Here is a 16,419-nt window from a genome sequence, read left to right on the forward strand (position 1 = left end):
TGGCCCTGCAGGAAACTCTACTGTAGCTAGCAGACCCTGGCCCTGCAGGATCCTCTACTGTATCTAGCAGACCCTGGCCCTGCAGGAAACTCTACTGTATCTAGCAGACTCTGGCCCTGCAGGAAACTGTACTGTAGCTAGCAGACTCTGGCCCTGCAGGAAACTCTATTGCAGCTAGCAGACTCTGGCCCTGCAGGAAACTCTACTGTAGCTAGCAGACCCTGGCCCTGCAGGAAACTCTACTGTATCTAGCAGACTCTGGCCCTGCAGGAAACTCTACAGTAGTTAGCAGACTCTGGCCCTGCAGGATCCTCTACTGTAGCTAGCAGACTCTGGCCCTGCAGGAAACTCTAATGCAGCTAGCAGACTCTGGCCCTGCAGGAAACTCTACTGCAGCTAGCAGACTCTGGCCCTGCAGGAAATTCTACTGCAGCTAGCAGACTCTGGCCCTGCAGGATCCTCTACTGTAGCTAGCAGACCCTGGCCCTGCAGGAAACTCTACTGTATCTAGCAGACTCTGGCCCTGCAGGAAACTCTACTGTAGCTAGCAGACCCTGGCCCTGCAGGAAACTCTACTGTATCTAGCAGACTCTGGCCCTGCAGGAAACTCTTCTGTAGCTAGCAGACCCTGGCCCTGCAGGAAACTCTACTGTAGCTAGCAGACCCTGGCCCTGCAGGATCCTCTACTGTATCTAGCAGACCCTGGCCCTGCAGGAAACTCTACTGTAGCTAGCAGACTCTGGCCCTGCAGGAAACTCTACTGTAGCTAGCAGACTCTGGCCCTGCAGGAAACTCTACTGTATCTAGCAGACTCTGGCCCTGCAGGAAACTCTACTGTATCTAGCAGACTCTGGCCCTGCAGGAAACTCTACTGTAGCTAGCTGCCCTGGCCCTGCAGGATCCTCTACTGTAGCTAGCAGACCCTGGCCCTGCAGGAAACTCTACTGCAGCTAGCAGACCCTGGCCCTGCAGGAAACTCTACTGCAGCTAGCAGACTCTGGCCCTGCAGGATCCTCTACTGTAGCTAGCAGACCCTGGCCCTGCAGGAAACTCTACTGCAGCTAGCAGACTCTGGCCCTGCAGGAAACTCTACTGCAGCTAGCAGACTCTGGCCCTGCAGGAAACTCTACTGTAGCTAGCAGACCCTGGCCCTGCAGGAAACTCTACTGTATCTAGCAGACTATTGCCCTGCTGGAAACTCTACTGTAGCTAGCAGACTCTGGCCCTGCATTCAACTCTACTGTAGCTAGCAGACTCTGGCCCTGCAAGAAACTCTACTGCAGCTAGCAGACTCTGGCGCTGCAGGAAACTCTACTGTGTCTAGCAGACTCTGGCCCTGCAGGAAACTCTACTGCAGCTAGCAGACCCTGGCCCTGCAGGAAACTCTACTGCAGCTAGCAGACTCTGGCCCTGCAGGATCCTCTACTGTAGCTAGCAGACCCTGGCCCTGCAGGAAACTCTACTGCAGCTAGCAGACTCTGGCCCTGCAGGATCCTCTACTGTAGCTGGCAGACCCTGGCCCTGCAGGAAAGCCTACAGTAGTTAGCAGACTCTGGCCCTGCAGGATCCTCTACTGTAGCTAGCAGACTCTGGCCCTGCAGGAAACTCTACTGCAGCTAGCAGACTCTGGCCCTGCAGGAAACTCTACTGCAGCTAGCAGACTCTGGCCCTGCAGGAAATTCTACTGCAGCTAGCAGACTCTGGCCCTGCAGGATCCTCTACTGTAGCTAGCAGACCCTGGCCCTGTAGGAAACTCTACTGTATCTAGCAGACTCTGGCCCTGCAGGAAACTCTACTGTAGCTAGCAGACCCTGGCCCTGCAGGAAACTCTACTGTATCTAGCAGACTCTGGCCCTGCAGGAAACTCTACTGTAGCTAGCAGACCCTGGCCCTGCAGGAAACTCTACTGTAGCTAGCAGACCCTGGCCCTGCAGGATCCTCTACTGTATCTAGCAGACTCTGGCCATGCAGGAAACTCTACTGTATCTAGCAAACTCTGGCCCTGCAGGAAACTCTACTGTAGCTAGCAGACCCTGGCCCTGCAGGATCCTCTACTGTATCTAGCAGACCCTGGCCCTTCAGGAAACTCTACTGTATCTAGCAGACTCTGGCCCTGCAGGAAACTCTACTGTAGCTAGCAGACTCTGGCCCTGCAGGAAACTCTACTGCAGCTAGCAGACTCTGGCCCTGCAGGAAACTCTACTGTAGCTAGCAGACCCTGACCCTGCAGGAAACTCTACTGTATCTAGCAGACTCTGGCCCTGCTGGAAACTCTACTGTTGCTAGCAGACTCTGGCCCTGCAGGAAACTCTACTGTAGCTAGCAGAGTCTGGCCCTGCAGGAATCTCTACTGCAGCTAGCAGACTCTGGCCCTGCAGGAAACTCTACTGTATCTAGCAGACTCTGGCCCTGCAGGAAACTCTACTGTATCTAGCAGACTCTGGCCCTGCAGGAAACTCTACTGTAGCTAGCAGACCCTGGCCCTGCAGGATCCTCTACTGTAGCTAGCAGACGCTGGCCCTGCAGGAAACTCTACTGCAGCTAGCAGACCCTGGCCCTGCAGGAAACTCTACTGCAGCTAGCAGACTCTGGCCCGGCAGGATCCTCTACTGTAGCTAGCAGACCCTGGCCCTGCAGGATCTCTACTGCAGCTAGCAGACTCTGGCCCTGCAGGAAACTGTACTGCAGCTAGCAGACTCTGGCCCTGCAGGAAACTCTACTGTATCTAGCAGACTCTGGCCCTGCAGGAAACTCTACTGTAGCTAGCAGACCCTGGCCCTGCAGGAAACTCTACTGTAGCTAGCAGACCCTGGCCCTGCAGGATCCTCTACTGTATCTAGCAGACTCTGGCCATGCAGGAAACTCTACTGTATCTAGCAAACTCTGGCCCTGCAGGAAACTCTACTGTAGCTAGCAGACCCTGGCCCTGCAGGATCCTCTACTGTATCTAGCAGACCCTGGCCCTTCAGGAAACTCTACTGTATCTAGCAGACTCTGGCCCTGCAGGAAACTCTACTGTAGCTAGCAGACTCTGGCCCTGCAGGAAACTCTACTGCAGCTAGCAGACTCTGGCCCTGCAGGAAACTCTACTGTAGCTAGCAGACCCTGACCCTGCAGGAAACTCTACTGTATCTAACAGACTCTGGCCCTGCTGGAAACTCTACTGTAGCTAGCAGACTCTGGCCCTGCAGGAAACTCTACTGCAGCTAGCAGACTCTGGCCCTGCAGGATCCTCTACTGTAGCTAGCAGACCCTGGCCCTGCAGGAAACTCTACTGCAGCGAGCAGACTCTGGCCCTGCAGGATCCTCTACTGTAGCTAGTAGACCCTGGCCCTGCAGGAAACTCTACTGCAGCTAGCAGACCCTGGCCTTGCAGGAAACTCTACTGCAGCTAGCAGACTCTGGCCCTGCAGGAAACTCTACTGTAGCTAGCAGACCCTGGCCCTGCAGGAAACTCTACTGCAGCTAGCAGACTCTGGTCCTGCAGGATCCTCTACTGTAGCTAGCAGATCCTGGCCCTGCAGGAAACTCTACTGCAGCTAGCAGACTCTGGCCCTGCAGGAAACTCTACTGTAGCTAGCAGACCCTGGCCCTGCAGGAAACTCTACTGTATCTAGCAGACTCTGGCCCTGCTGGAAACTCTACTGTAGCTAGCAGACTCTGGCCCTGCAGGAAACTCTACTGTAGCTAGCAGACTCTGGCCCTGCAAGAAACTCTACTGCAGCTAGCAGACTCTGGCCCTGCAGGAAACTCTACTGTATCTAGCAGACTCTGGCCCTGCAGGAAACTCTACTGCAGCTAGCAGACCCTGGCCCTGCAGGAAACTCTACTGCAGCTAGCAGACTCTGGCCCTGCAGGATCCTCTACTGTAGCTAGCAGACCCTGGCCCTGCAGGAAACTCTACTGCAGCTAGCAGACTCTGGCCCTGCAGGATCCTCTACTGTAGCTAGCAGACCCTGGCCCTGCAGGAAACTCTACTGCAGCTAGCAGACCCTGGCCCTGCATGAAACTCTATTGCCGCTAGCAGACTCTGGCCCTGCAGGAAACTCTACTGTAGCTAGCAGACCCTGGCCCTGCAGGAAACTCTACTGCAACTAGCAGACTCTGGCCCTGCAGGAAACTCTACTGTATGTAGCAGACTCTGGCCCTGAAGGAAAGTCTACAGTAGTTAGCAGACTCTGGCCCTGCAGGATCCTCTACTGTAGCTAGCAGACTCTGGCCCTGCAGGAAACTCTACTGCAGCTAGCAGAGTCTGGCCCTGCAGGAAACTCTACTGCAGCTAGCAGACTCTGGCCCTGCAGGAAATTCTACTGCAGCTAGCAGACTCTGGCCCTGCAGGATCCTCTACTGTAGCTAGCAGACCCTGGCCCTGCAGGAAACTCTACTGTATCTAGCAGACTCTGGCCCTGCAGGAAACTCTACTGTAGCTAGCAGACCCTGGCCCTGCAGGATCCTCTACTGTATCTAGCAGACTCTGGCCCTGCAGGAAACTCTACTGTAGCTAGCAGACCCTGGCCCTGCAGGAAACTCTACTGTAGCTAGCAGACCCTGGCCCTGCAGGATCCTCTACTGTATCTAGCAGACTCTGGCCATGCAGGAAACTCTACTGTATCTAGCAAACTCTGGCCCTGCAGGAAACTCTACTGTAGCTAGCAGACCCTGGCCCTGCAGGATCCTCTACTGTATCTAGCAGACCCTGGCCCTTCAGGAAACTCTACTGTATCTAGCAGACTCTGGCCCTGCAGGAAACTCTACTGTAGCTAGCAGACTCTGGCCCTGCAGGAAACTCTACTGCAGCTAGCAGACTCTGGCCCTGCTGGAAACTCTACTGTAGCTAGCAGACTCTGGCCCTGCAGGAAACTCTACTGTAGCTAGCAGACTCTGGCCCTGCAGGAAACTCTACTGCAGCTAGCAGACTCTGGCCCTGCAGGAAACTCTACTGTATCTAGCAGACTCTGGCCCTGCAGGAAACTCTACTGTATCTAGCAGACTCTGGCCCTGCAGGAAACTCTACTGTAGCTAGCAGACCCTGGCCCTGCAGGATCCTCTACTGTAGCTAGCAGACGCTGGCCCTGCAGGAAACTCTACTGTTGCTAGCAGACCCTGGCCCTGCAGGAAACTCTACTGCAGCTAGCAGACCCTGGCCCTGCAGGATCCTGTACTGTATCTAGCAGACTCTGGCCCTGCAGGAAACTCTACTGTAGCTAGCAGACCCTGGCCCTGCAGGAAACTCTACTGCAACTAGCAGACTCTGGCCCTGCAGGAAACTCTACTGTATGTAGCAGACTCTGGCCCTGAAGGAAAGTCTACAGTAGTTAGCATACTCTGGCCCTGCAGGATCCTCTACTGTAGCTAGCAGACTCTGGCCCTGCAGGAAACTCTACTGCAGCTAGCAGAGTCTGGCCCTGCAGGAAACTCTACTGCAGCTAGCAGACTCTGGCCCTGCAGGAAATTCTACTGCAGCTAGCAGACTCTGGCCCTGCAGGATCCTCTACTGTAGCTAGCAGACCCTGGCCCTGCAGGAAACTCTACTGTATCTAGCAGACTCTGGCCCTGCAGGAAACTCTACTGTAGCTAGCAGACCCTGGCCCTGCAGGAAACTCTACTGTATCTAGCAGACTCTGGCCCTGCAGGAAACTCTACTGTAGCTAGCAGACCCTGGCCCTGCAGGAAACTCTACTGTAGCTAGCAGACCCTGGCCCTGCAGGATCCTCTACTGTATCTAGCAGACTCTGGCCATGCAGGAAACTCTACTGTATCTAGCAAACTCTGGCCCTGCAGGAAACTCTACTGTAGCTAGCAGACCCTGGCCCTGCAGGATCCTCTACTGTATCTAGCAGACCCTGGCCCTTCAGGAAACTCTACTGTATCTAGCAGACTCTGGCCCTGCAGGAAACTCTACTGCAGCTAGCAGACTCTGGCCCTGCAGGAAACTCTACTGTAGCTAGCAGACCCTGACCCTGCAGGAAACTCTACTGTATCTAGCAGACTCTGGCCCTGCTGGAAACTCTACTGTAGCTAGCAGACTCTGGCCCTGCAGGAAACTCTACTGTAGCTAGCAGACTCTGGCCCTGCAGGAAACTCTACTGCAGCTAGCAGACTCTGGCCCTGCAGGAAACTCTACTGTATCTAGCAGACTCTGGCCCTGCAGGAAACTCTACTGTATCTAGCAGACTCTGGCCCTGCAGGAAACTCTACTGTAGCTAGCAGACCCTGGCCCTGCAGGATCCTCTACTGTAGCTAGCAGACGCTGGCCCTGCAGGAAACTCTACTGCAGCTAGCAGACCCTGGCCCTGCAGGAAACTCTACTGCAGCTAGCAGACTCTGGCCCTGCAGGATCCTCTACTGTAGCTAGCAGACCCTGGCCCTGCAGGAAACTCTACTGCAGCTAGCAGACTCTGGCCCTGCAGGATCCTCTACTGTATCTAGCAGACTCTGGCCATGCAGGAAACTCTACTGTATCTAGCAAACTCTGGCCCTGCAGGAAACTCTACTGTAGCTAGCAGACCCTGGCCCTGCAGGATCCTCTACTGTATCTAGCAGACCCTGGCCCTTCAGGAAACTATACTGTATCTAGCAGACTCTGGCCCTGCAGGAAACTCTACTGTAGCTAGCAGACTCTGGCCCTGCAGGAAACTCTACTGCAGCTAGCAGACTCTGGCCCTGCAGGAAACTCTACTGTAGCTAGCAGACGCTGGCCCTGCAGGAAACTCTACTGCAGCTAGCAGACTCTGGCCCTGCAGGAAACTCTACTGTAGCTAGCAGACTCTGGCCCTGCAGGAAACTCTACTGTAGCTAGCAGACCCTGGCCCTGCAGGATCCTCTACTGTAGCTAGCAGACGCTGGCCCTGCAGGAAACTCTACTGCAGCTAGCAGACCCTGGCCCTGCAGGAAACTCTACTGCAGCTAGCAGACTCTGGCCCTGCAGGATCCTCTACTGTAGCTAGTAGACCCTGGCCCTGCAGGAAACTCTACTGCAGCTAGCAGACTCTGGCCCTGCAGGAAACTCTACTGCAGCTAGCAGACTCTGGCCCTGCAGGAAACTCTACTGTAGCTAGCAGACCCTGGCCCTGCAGGAAACTCTACTGTATCTAGCAGACTCTGGCCCTGCTGGAAACTCTACTGTTGCTAGCAGACTCTGGCCCTGCAGGAAACTCTACTGTAGCTAGCAGACTCTGGCCTTGCAAGAAACTCTACTGCAGCTAGCAGACTCTGGCCCTGCAGGAAACTCTACTGTATCTAGCAGACTCTGGCCCTGCAGGAAACTCTACTGTATCTAGCAGACTCTGGCCCTGCAGGAAACTCTACTGTAGCTAGCAGACCCTGGCCCTGCAGGATCCTCTACTGTAGCTAGCAGACCCTGGCCCTGCAGGAAACTCTACTGCAGCTAGCAGACCCTGGCCCTGCAGGAAACTCTACTGCAGCTAGCAGACTCTGGCCCTGCAGGATCCTCTACTGTAGCTAGCAGACCCTGGCCCTGCAGGAAACTCTACTGCAGCTAGCAGACTCTGGCCCTGCAGGATTCTCTACTGTAGCTAGCAGACCCTGGCCCTGCAGGAAACTCTACTGTATCTAGCAGACTCTGGCCCTGCAGGAAAGTCTACAGTAGTTAGCAGACTCTGGCCCTGCAGGATCCTCTACTGTAGCTAGCAGACTTTGGCCCTGCAGGAAACTCTACTGCAGCTAGCAGACTCTGGCCCTGCAGGAAACTCTACTGCAGCTAGCAGACTCTGGCCCTGCAGGAAAGTCTACTGCAGCTAGCAGACTCTGGCCCTGCAGGATCCTCTACTGTAGCTAGCAGACCCTGGCCCTGCAGCTTCTCATTGAAACTGATACTGTAGAGAGGCTAAAGTCTCTCCAGACTTCAGAACTGGAGGAGGTATTATTTCAGGAGGGGCACTCCCAGGCATTATGATCAGCAGACATTTAAAGCACACACGCACACACACCCGCAAGAAGCACACAGGCAAGTACACACACACACACACACACACACACACACACACACACACACACACACACACACACACACACACACACACACACACACACACACACACACACACACACACACACACACACACACACACACACACACACACACACACACACACAAAAGGTTCTTCATCAGCTCTTAAGGTTCCTCGGAAAACTCTTGCCAAATTAAGAACCTTTGAGCTCAGTGGGGGGTTCCTGACGTGGCATATACAGTTCTTCAGAATTCTAAAAGGTCCTTGAAATGTATGGAAGCCTGCTGATGTGTTCCTTTTATAGCACACAGCAACTTGGCCAGTGTTGACTAGTGTTGATTTTGCAGTGTAATATTTCTAGTGTTGATTCAGGAGTTAAATTAACCCTGTTAATTGGACTTATTGCAACTGTTACTGAAATGGTTGATCCAGTTTAGATGCTTTAGGTAGTCTCCTAACCCTGACAGTCATTCTGAGCACAAGTTGAAGGTGAATATAAATTCCAAATGTTGGATATCCCCACTCTGGATGGATTCCAATAGGAATTACACATCACTTTGCAAGCCAGCATAATGTGACTTGCAGGCCTGATGTGGCCCATAAACTATGAGTTTCAGGCCAGTGTATAAGGGTAAAACTCTCAAAATAAGGCCTCATGAAATATGTATTTTATTGTCTTAAATAATTTAATTTTAATGATAACATATTCACTACAAATCTGACTTGGTGAAGGCCACAGGACTGAAAATGAATGAATGCTACAACCATGTCACTAGTAAACACAGTCATGGGTAGTACTGGTAACTCTAAAATTAACTCGACAGGCACCCTGGGAAATATGCAAAAACACTCAACACCCTACAGCAGGGCTATCCAATTCTGGTCCTGGAGTGCCAAAACATTTCTGTTTTTGGTTTCTACATGGATTTTTTTTATGGTTCTTCAAAGAACCATCCCATTTAAGGTTCTTCAGATAACCTAAAATGGTTCCCCCATGGCATCGCTCTGAAGAACCTTATTTGGTTCCAACTTCAACCTTTATTTTTTAACAGCGTATATTCCTCGTTGGAAGTGGTTACAAGGAGGTCACACTGACATGAAGACTAAAGAGAAAGAGAAGTTGAGTTAAATCAATTCAACATCTGTAATCCCATATAAGCTTGGATGTTTTTCATCTATGATTCATGATGAGTTCAACATCATTTTTCATTTTATTTGCTTAATCAGATTAAATGAGAAACAAAAAGCCCCTTTATGTAATTAGGCATTTAAACTCTCTTTAACCCGTGTTGACAGACATGATGAGAGCATTTTTCTCCAAGCACCACACGCTATTTAAAGGCTAAACACAAACCATGGAATTCTATCATGAGGATCAAGACTAATGATCACGATGAGGATATACATAAATAATCTATTAGGTTTCTGGCTGTTAGGCACAGCCTTCTCAAGCCAACAAGGAGACTGGAATCCATACTCAAGGGACAAACAAACTTGAATGCATTGTTTTATTCTCCCTACGTTGCGTTGTGAGCCTAAACATACCCTTTCATTGATTTTCAAACATATATTTCTTTGCATCACGGTAGGGAGTTGCACTTCCATCCATATAACAAACAGTTATCCAAAAACAGGGTTCCTCCTGTGAATTCCTTTAGATGCAACTTTGCCTTTTAAAGCAAATGACAACTTTTTGCACAAGGCTCCTTACGGATTAAAAGTCAAACAGAGCCTTTCTTATGTGTTCTCTTCTACAGTACATTACAGTGCATAGTCTTTTATGTTGCCCTTGAGTACGCAGGGTTGACTATGTTTTCAGTTAGCCTAGCATCTATCATCCTTAGAGATCTTTAGAGAATGTGGCCTTTAGCTCCACATGCTAAGTGTGGGATAGCATGAGAGGAATTATTTAACAGGAGGTGTGGAACAGGAGCCATAATATACTCTGAGATAGCAACAAGGTCTTGAACTTGAAATCAGCCAGGATAGTCTAAACATTGCATTTTTCACCATTCGATTTTCTCCACTCCCTCATTGAATACTCCTGACACACCGATGTCCTCACATTCTGTTCCATGCAGAACCAGTCATAATATTTCCCTTAGACTAAGGCACAACATCCAAGCCAAAACATTTAAATTCAATAACCACCCATGTCTTTCATACAAACTGAAGTAATTTCCTGGTAGTGTTTGATGCATTCTGTTCCATGTAGGTTGAGTGAGAAAAATCAGAAAGCAATTATTACCTGTTCAGCTACAGGACCTGCAGGCCTTCCTCCGACATCAACCCTCCGTCTGCCACGATCCTCCACCTAACATTCAACGAGAGAGAAAAAAAGATGTGATAACGTCGAGGTTTCTGACTTAGGAAATCCAAAGACTGAATCCTGGTAAAAAAACTAAAATATTCAGTGTCTAGCTGGCTTGCATAAGGCTCTTAACCCTCCTGTTTTAAATATTTAACCATGAAAATCAGTCCACATGACTCTCAAAGGCCCTGATAAAGTGCGTGACAGAATCAAAAGTGTGCAAGGAGTTCTTCCCCCCTGGGTTAACACAGAATGGGTTAAAAACCTTCTCCAGATCATGTTAAACGGTACACACTACATCTCCAGATGCACGTGAGGATTCATGAGGATGAGGAGGCAGAAGCCCATGTAAGCTACAGCACAGACAGGCAGACAGGAGGAGAGAGAGCAGCACAGCCAGGCAATCAGCCCTACTGACCATCTGGAATAAATTAGTAGCCGGGCCACTTTCCAGGATTCTGCCTAAACTCATTAGAACTGCCTTCTGCATTGCACTCACCAAGAGAAACACATGCATGGAGCCCGTCAACTTACACACATAGTCTAAGTCCCAAATGGTACCCTATTTCCTATATAATGCACTACTTTTGACCAGAGACCCTTGGAGAATAGGGAATACAGGGAAAAGGGTACCATTTGAGACACATAATGTATACAGCATGGATCATGATTCAGGGGCTATTGCTCAGCTCATGGTGCGGTGAACAGACTCCAAACCACCTCACACCTTAATGATCCCTCTGAAAACCTTAATGATCCTTCTGAACACCTCAATGATACCTCTGAACACCTCAATGATCCCTCTGAACACCTCAATGATCCTTTTGATCACCTCAATGATCCCTCTGAACAGCTTAATGATGCCTGCAATAAACCCACACCTATTGCCATATAATCTACTGTTCTGTTCTGCAGTCAGGCAGGTGTGGCTCATTCAGAGCCAGCGAACTGTGAGAGATTAATTAACCGAGTGTTTGAATTAAACAGACTAATTAAAGTCCTCAGAACGACATGACAGTTCCCGCTACCTTGGCTATAGGATGCTGTAATTGTCACTGACTTCTCGCCATGGCGCTCACCCTAGCTCCAACTTCAAATCATGGGAAATGTTAATACAGCAGAAAAAGGGGGACTCATTTAATTATTTTCTTTCAGGATGGTCCCACAGGCAATTTCTTTCTATGATCTTCCATAGAGTTTCCAACCATCAGTGGATTTAAATGCTAGCTTGGTGGATTTAATCACCAATGGGCTGAAAACTGAGACAGGTGGAAGTGCTGTGTCAACACCTTTCATACCAAATGCATATAAGCAGTTTTTGTAGAGGAACATGTATAAAATGTTAACTTGCACCTGGATTAAAAATGCATTGACCTTGTCACAAGGAATCTTTCAGAGCAGGTAACTGACTAAACAAAGTCGGTCCTGTCCCACTGAACAATGTTATGTAATGTGTTATGAGACACAACCATGTTAAAATGTTCAGACTTCAGACACAGATTATGTATGTGTAACCGATGTGAAATGGCTAGTTAGTTAGCAGTGGTGCGCGCTAATAGCATTTCAATCAGTGACGTCACTCGCTCTGAGACTTGAAGTAGGGTTTCCCCTTGCGTTGCAAGGGCCGCGGCTTTTGTGGCGCGATGGCTAACGATGCTGCGGTGGGTGTCAGTTGTTGATGCGTGCAAGGGTCCCTGGTTCCCTGGTTCGAGCCCGGGTTGGGGCGAAGAGAGGGATGGAACCTACACTGTTACATTGATGCTGTTGACCCGGATCATTGGTTGCTGCTGAAAAAGGAGGAGGTCAAAGAGGGGGTGAGTGTAACCGATGTGAAATGGCACGTTAGTTAGCGGTGGTGCGCGCTAATAGCATTTCAATCAGTGACGTCACTCGCTCTGAGACTTGAAGTAGGGTTTCCCCTTGCGTTGCAAGGGCCGTGGCTTTTGTGGCGCGATGGGTAACGATGCTTCGTGGGGTGTCAGTTGTTGATGTGTGCAAGGGTCCGTGGTTCGAGCCCGGGTTGGGGCGAAGAGAGGGACGGAACCTACATTGTTACATATGGACCTAAAATGTCTACCGAGACTGTAGAATCTTGATCATATTGGCCCATGACGATGCCGTCTGAATTCCAGGACCTTACAGCTTGTAGCAGACTACTTACAGGGAAACAACTAATACAGTGTTAATACACAGAAATCAAAATATTCATAATCCTCCTCAGGTATTGGGCACAAAAGACCATCTAATCAGTACATACGTTTTGGGCTTCTGCCTGTCACGTGGAGCAATGTGGGCAGATAAGAATTAAGCAGGTAGGGGGTCTACTACTTAGAGCATGGTGCTTTTGACGGGGGGTAAAATTGACCAGCTACCTGTCTCTTGTTACTTCTCTTGTTCCTCTCATCCAATAGACCTCTGTCATTAGCTTCAGTCTCCTCCCGCCATAGCATCTCCTGTAGCTCTGGCCATTGGAACCCAGAATCCTGCAGCTGCTTCCTCTGCTGCTGTAACACAACAACAACACCACAACGCCACTGAGCATGGTATTACCTCAACTTCATTCAACACAACACAATGTTTTCTCTGCAAATAGTCAGTGGGACGTCACAGTCCAACACGGCACATGACATCACTTTCTAGCCATCTGTACGGCACTATACATCAACAACAAACAATACAGAACATACCATTTCTGTGCATTCAGACCTAATACGACATACGTTATTTGTCTTTTGTGTAACGTAAACCACACAGGAGCTTCACTCCTGAACGCAATCCCTCCGTATTTGGAAACAACAATAAAATACTCTATATTGTTCTATAAGACAATTCTTTGGTTTGTTCAACACTAAACAGTCCTTCTCATTTGAGCCAAACAAACAACAGGAGAGAGAGAGAAAGAGAGAGAGAAAGCCCGCCAAATCTCTAGCCAGCCAAGCTCATTTGCTGGCTGGGCAGCAGGCATTTGGCTCTGCTGCTCTGTTGGAGACGGCTGCTGAGAGGAGTGTTTCAACTAAAAAGTGTCTCTCACGTCCTCCAGCCTCCTGCGCTGCTCCTTCTGCTGGTGGATCCTCTTCTGCCTCTCGGCCAGCAGCTGCTGTTTGTACCGCTCCTGGTCCCGGAGCTGCTGCTGCAGGACCTGCTGCTGTCGCTGGGCTTCCGACCAGTTCTTATTCTCCTGCTGCAGACGCAGGAACTCTCTTCTCAGAGTGGACTCCCCCGGCAGGTTCACTATGGAGCTAGAGTGATAGGACAGAGAGAGTAGCCGAGGAGCAGGGCACAGAGACAGGACAGAGAGAGTAGCCGAGGAGCAGGGCACAGAGACAGCACAGAGACAGGACAGAGAGAGTAGCCGAGGAGCAGGGCACAGAGACAGGACAGAGAGAGTAGCCGAGGAGCAGGGCACAGAGACAGGACAGAGAGAGTAGCCGAGGAGCAGGGCACAGAGACAGGACAGAGGGAGTAGCCGAGGAGCAGGGCACAGAGACAGGACAGAGAGAGTAGCCGAGGAGCAGGGCACAGAGACAGGACAGAGGGAGTAGCCGAGGAGCAGGGCACAGAGTGAGTGATGGGCAGGAGGAGTGAGGAGGCACATGGATTTATGGCTAGGAGTATAGTTACACACAGGGAGGAGCACACACACACACACACACACACACACACACACACACACACACACACACACACACACACACACACACACACACACACACACACACACACACACACACACACACACACACACACACACACACACACACACACACAGGGGTATATACGGACTGGGATACACAGGGACACATACTGTACTGTCCACAGCAGATTTTTTTTTTTTTATAGTCACTGCCATATGGCGCCCTGTCCAGCTAAGCGAACAGAAGCAGAGCATCTGGTGTCTTCATTGACAAGGCCATGCGTTCACACATTGTGCACTCTCAGACGAATATCCTCTATGACAGTTCTCAGGCCTGCATTACATAAGCAGTAGAGCTTGGACTTCACAGAGGGGGTCAGCTGGCTGTTCGATGGACCCAGTAGAGCTTGGACTCTAGCTTCACAGAGGGGGTCAGCTGGCTGTTCGATGGACCCAGTAGAGCTTGGACTCTAGCTTCACAGAGGGGGTCAGCTGGCTGTTCGATAGACCCAGTAGAGCTTGGACTCTAGCTTCACAGAGGTGGTCAGCTGGCTGTTCGATGGACCCAGTAGAGCTTGGACTCTAGCTTCACAGAGGTGGTCAGCTGGCTGTTCGATGGACCCAGTAGAGCTTGGACTCTAGCTTCACAGAGGGGGTCAGCTGGCTGTTCGATGGACCAGTAGAGCTTGGACTCTAGCTTCACAGAGGTGGTCAGCTGGCTGTTCGATGGACCCAGTAGAGCTTGGACTCTAGCTTCACAGAGGGGGTCAGCTGGCTGTTCGATGGACCCAGTAGAGCTTGGACTCTAGCTTCACAGAGGTGGTCAGCTGGCTGTTCGATGGACCCAGTAGAGCTTGGACTCTAGCTTCACAGAGGGGATCAGCTGGCTGTTCGATGGGCCCAGGCGTGATGCCAGAGCTAGAGTTTGACCTTCTTTACAGTGTTAACGCTGTGTCATCATACCTGGGTTCACCTTCCTCTTCGTTAATCTCCTCCTCCTCATCCTCACTGCCGCTGTATTCATACTCTGGGCTCTCTGTGGGCAACATGTGACCAGAGTATATTTTAGACATGAGGGATGTATGCAATCTCAATGATACAGTACATTATGCAAATTACTATACAGTGCCTACGGAAAGTATTCAGACCCTTTGACTTTTTCCACATTTTGTTATGTTACAGCCTTATTTTAAAATGTATTAAATAAAAAATAATCCTCAGCAATCTACACACAATACCCTACAATGACAAACTGAAAACAGGTTTTTAGAGATTCAGGAAATGTATTCAAAACAAACAAAAAAAGACTTATTTACATAAGTATTCAGACCCTTTGCTATGAGACTCGAAATTGAGCTCAGGTGCATGCTGTTTCCATTGATCATCCTTGACATGTTTCTACAACTTGATTGGAGTCCACATGTGGTAAATTCAATTGATTGGACATGATTTGGAAAGGCACACACCTGTCTATATAAGATCCCACAGTTGACAGTGCATGTCAGAGCAAAAACCAAGCCATGAGGTCGAAGGAATTGTCCGTAGAGCTCCGAGACAGGATTGTGTCGAGGCACAGATCTGGGGATGGGTACCAAAAAATGTCTGCAGCATTGAAGGTCCACAAGAACACAGTGGCCTCCATCATTCTTAAATGGAAGAAGTTTGGAACCACCAAGACCCTTCCTAGAGCTGGCCACCCAGCCAAACTAAGCAATCGGGGGAGAAGGTCCTTGGTCTAGGAGGTGACCAAGAACCCGATGGTCACTCTGACAGAGCTCTAGCCACTCCACAGTAAAAGGCAAATGATAGCCACTAGGAGTTTGCCAAAAGACTCTCAGACCATGAGAAAAAATATTCTCTGGTCTGATGAAACCAAGATTGAACTCTTTGGCCTGAATGCCAAGTGTCACGTCTGGAGGAAACCTGGCACCATCCCTACGGTGAAGCGCGGTGGTGGCAACATCATGCTGTGGGGATGTTTTTCAGAGGCAGGGACTGGGAGGCTTGTCAGGATTGAGGCAAAGATTAATGGAGCAATGTACAGAGAGACCCTTGATGAAAACCTGCTCCAGAGCGCTCAGGACCTCAGACTGGGGCGAAGGTTCACCTTCCAACATGACAACAACCCTAAGCACTCAGCCAAGACAACACAGCAGTGGCTTCGGGACAAGTCTCTGAATTTCCTTGAGTGGCTCAGCCAGAGCCTGGATCGAAAACCTCTGGAGACACCTGAAAATAGCTGTGCAGCAACGCTCCCCATCCAACCTGACAGAGCTTGAGAGGATCTGCAGAGAAAAATGGGAGAAACTCCCCAAATACAGGTGTGCCAAGCTTGTAGCGTCATACCCAAGAAGAGTGGCGCAGTGGTCTAAGGCACTGCATCTCAGTGGAAGAGGCGTCAATACAGAATCCAGGCTGTATCACATCCAGCCGTGATTGGGAGTCCCAGAGTGCGGCACACAATTGGCCCAGCGTTGTCCGGGTTTGGCCGGGGTAGGCCATCA

General features: G+C 50.3%; 1 protein-coding gene across 14 annotated transcripts in view; it reads right to left on the reverse strand.

Moving 5' to 3' along the window:
* Nucleotides 1–16,419, reverse strand: part of LOC106611981 (mitogen-activated protein kinase kinase kinase kinase 4) — a 144,199-nt gene that overhangs the window by 92,891 nt on the left and 34,889 nt on the right. For 13 of the 14 annotated variants that reach the window (XR_006771060.1, XR_001330197.2, XR_006771061.1 and 10 more), the window contains exons 11-14: nucleotides 14,879–14,951; nucleotides 13,313–13,520; nucleotides 12,654–12,785; nucleotides 10,219–10,284 (exon numbers count right to left, since the gene is read on the reverse strand). Coding sequence is in view for 11 of the 14 variants with exons in the window: in XM_045724063.1 (XP_045580019.1) it covers nucleotides 10,219–10,284; nucleotides 12,654–12,785; nucleotides 13,313–13,520; nucleotides 14,879–14,951 (479 nt within the window). In the remaining 3 variants the exon portion in view is untranslated. The remainder of the gene's footprint in view (nucleotides 1–10,218; nucleotides 10,285–12,653; nucleotides 12,786–13,312; nucleotides 13,521–14,878; nucleotides 14,952–16,419) is intronic. The other variant, XM_045724060.1, reaches the window with a different exon arrangement.

This window comes from Salmo salar, chromosome ssa09, assembly GCF_905237065.1.
Source record: "Salmo salar chromosome ssa09, Ssal_v3.1, whole genome shotgun sequence".
In the NCBI taxonomy this organism is placed as follows: domain Eukaryota; kingdom Metazoa; phylum Chordata; class Actinopteri; order Salmoniformes; family Salmonidae; genus Salmo; species Salmo salar.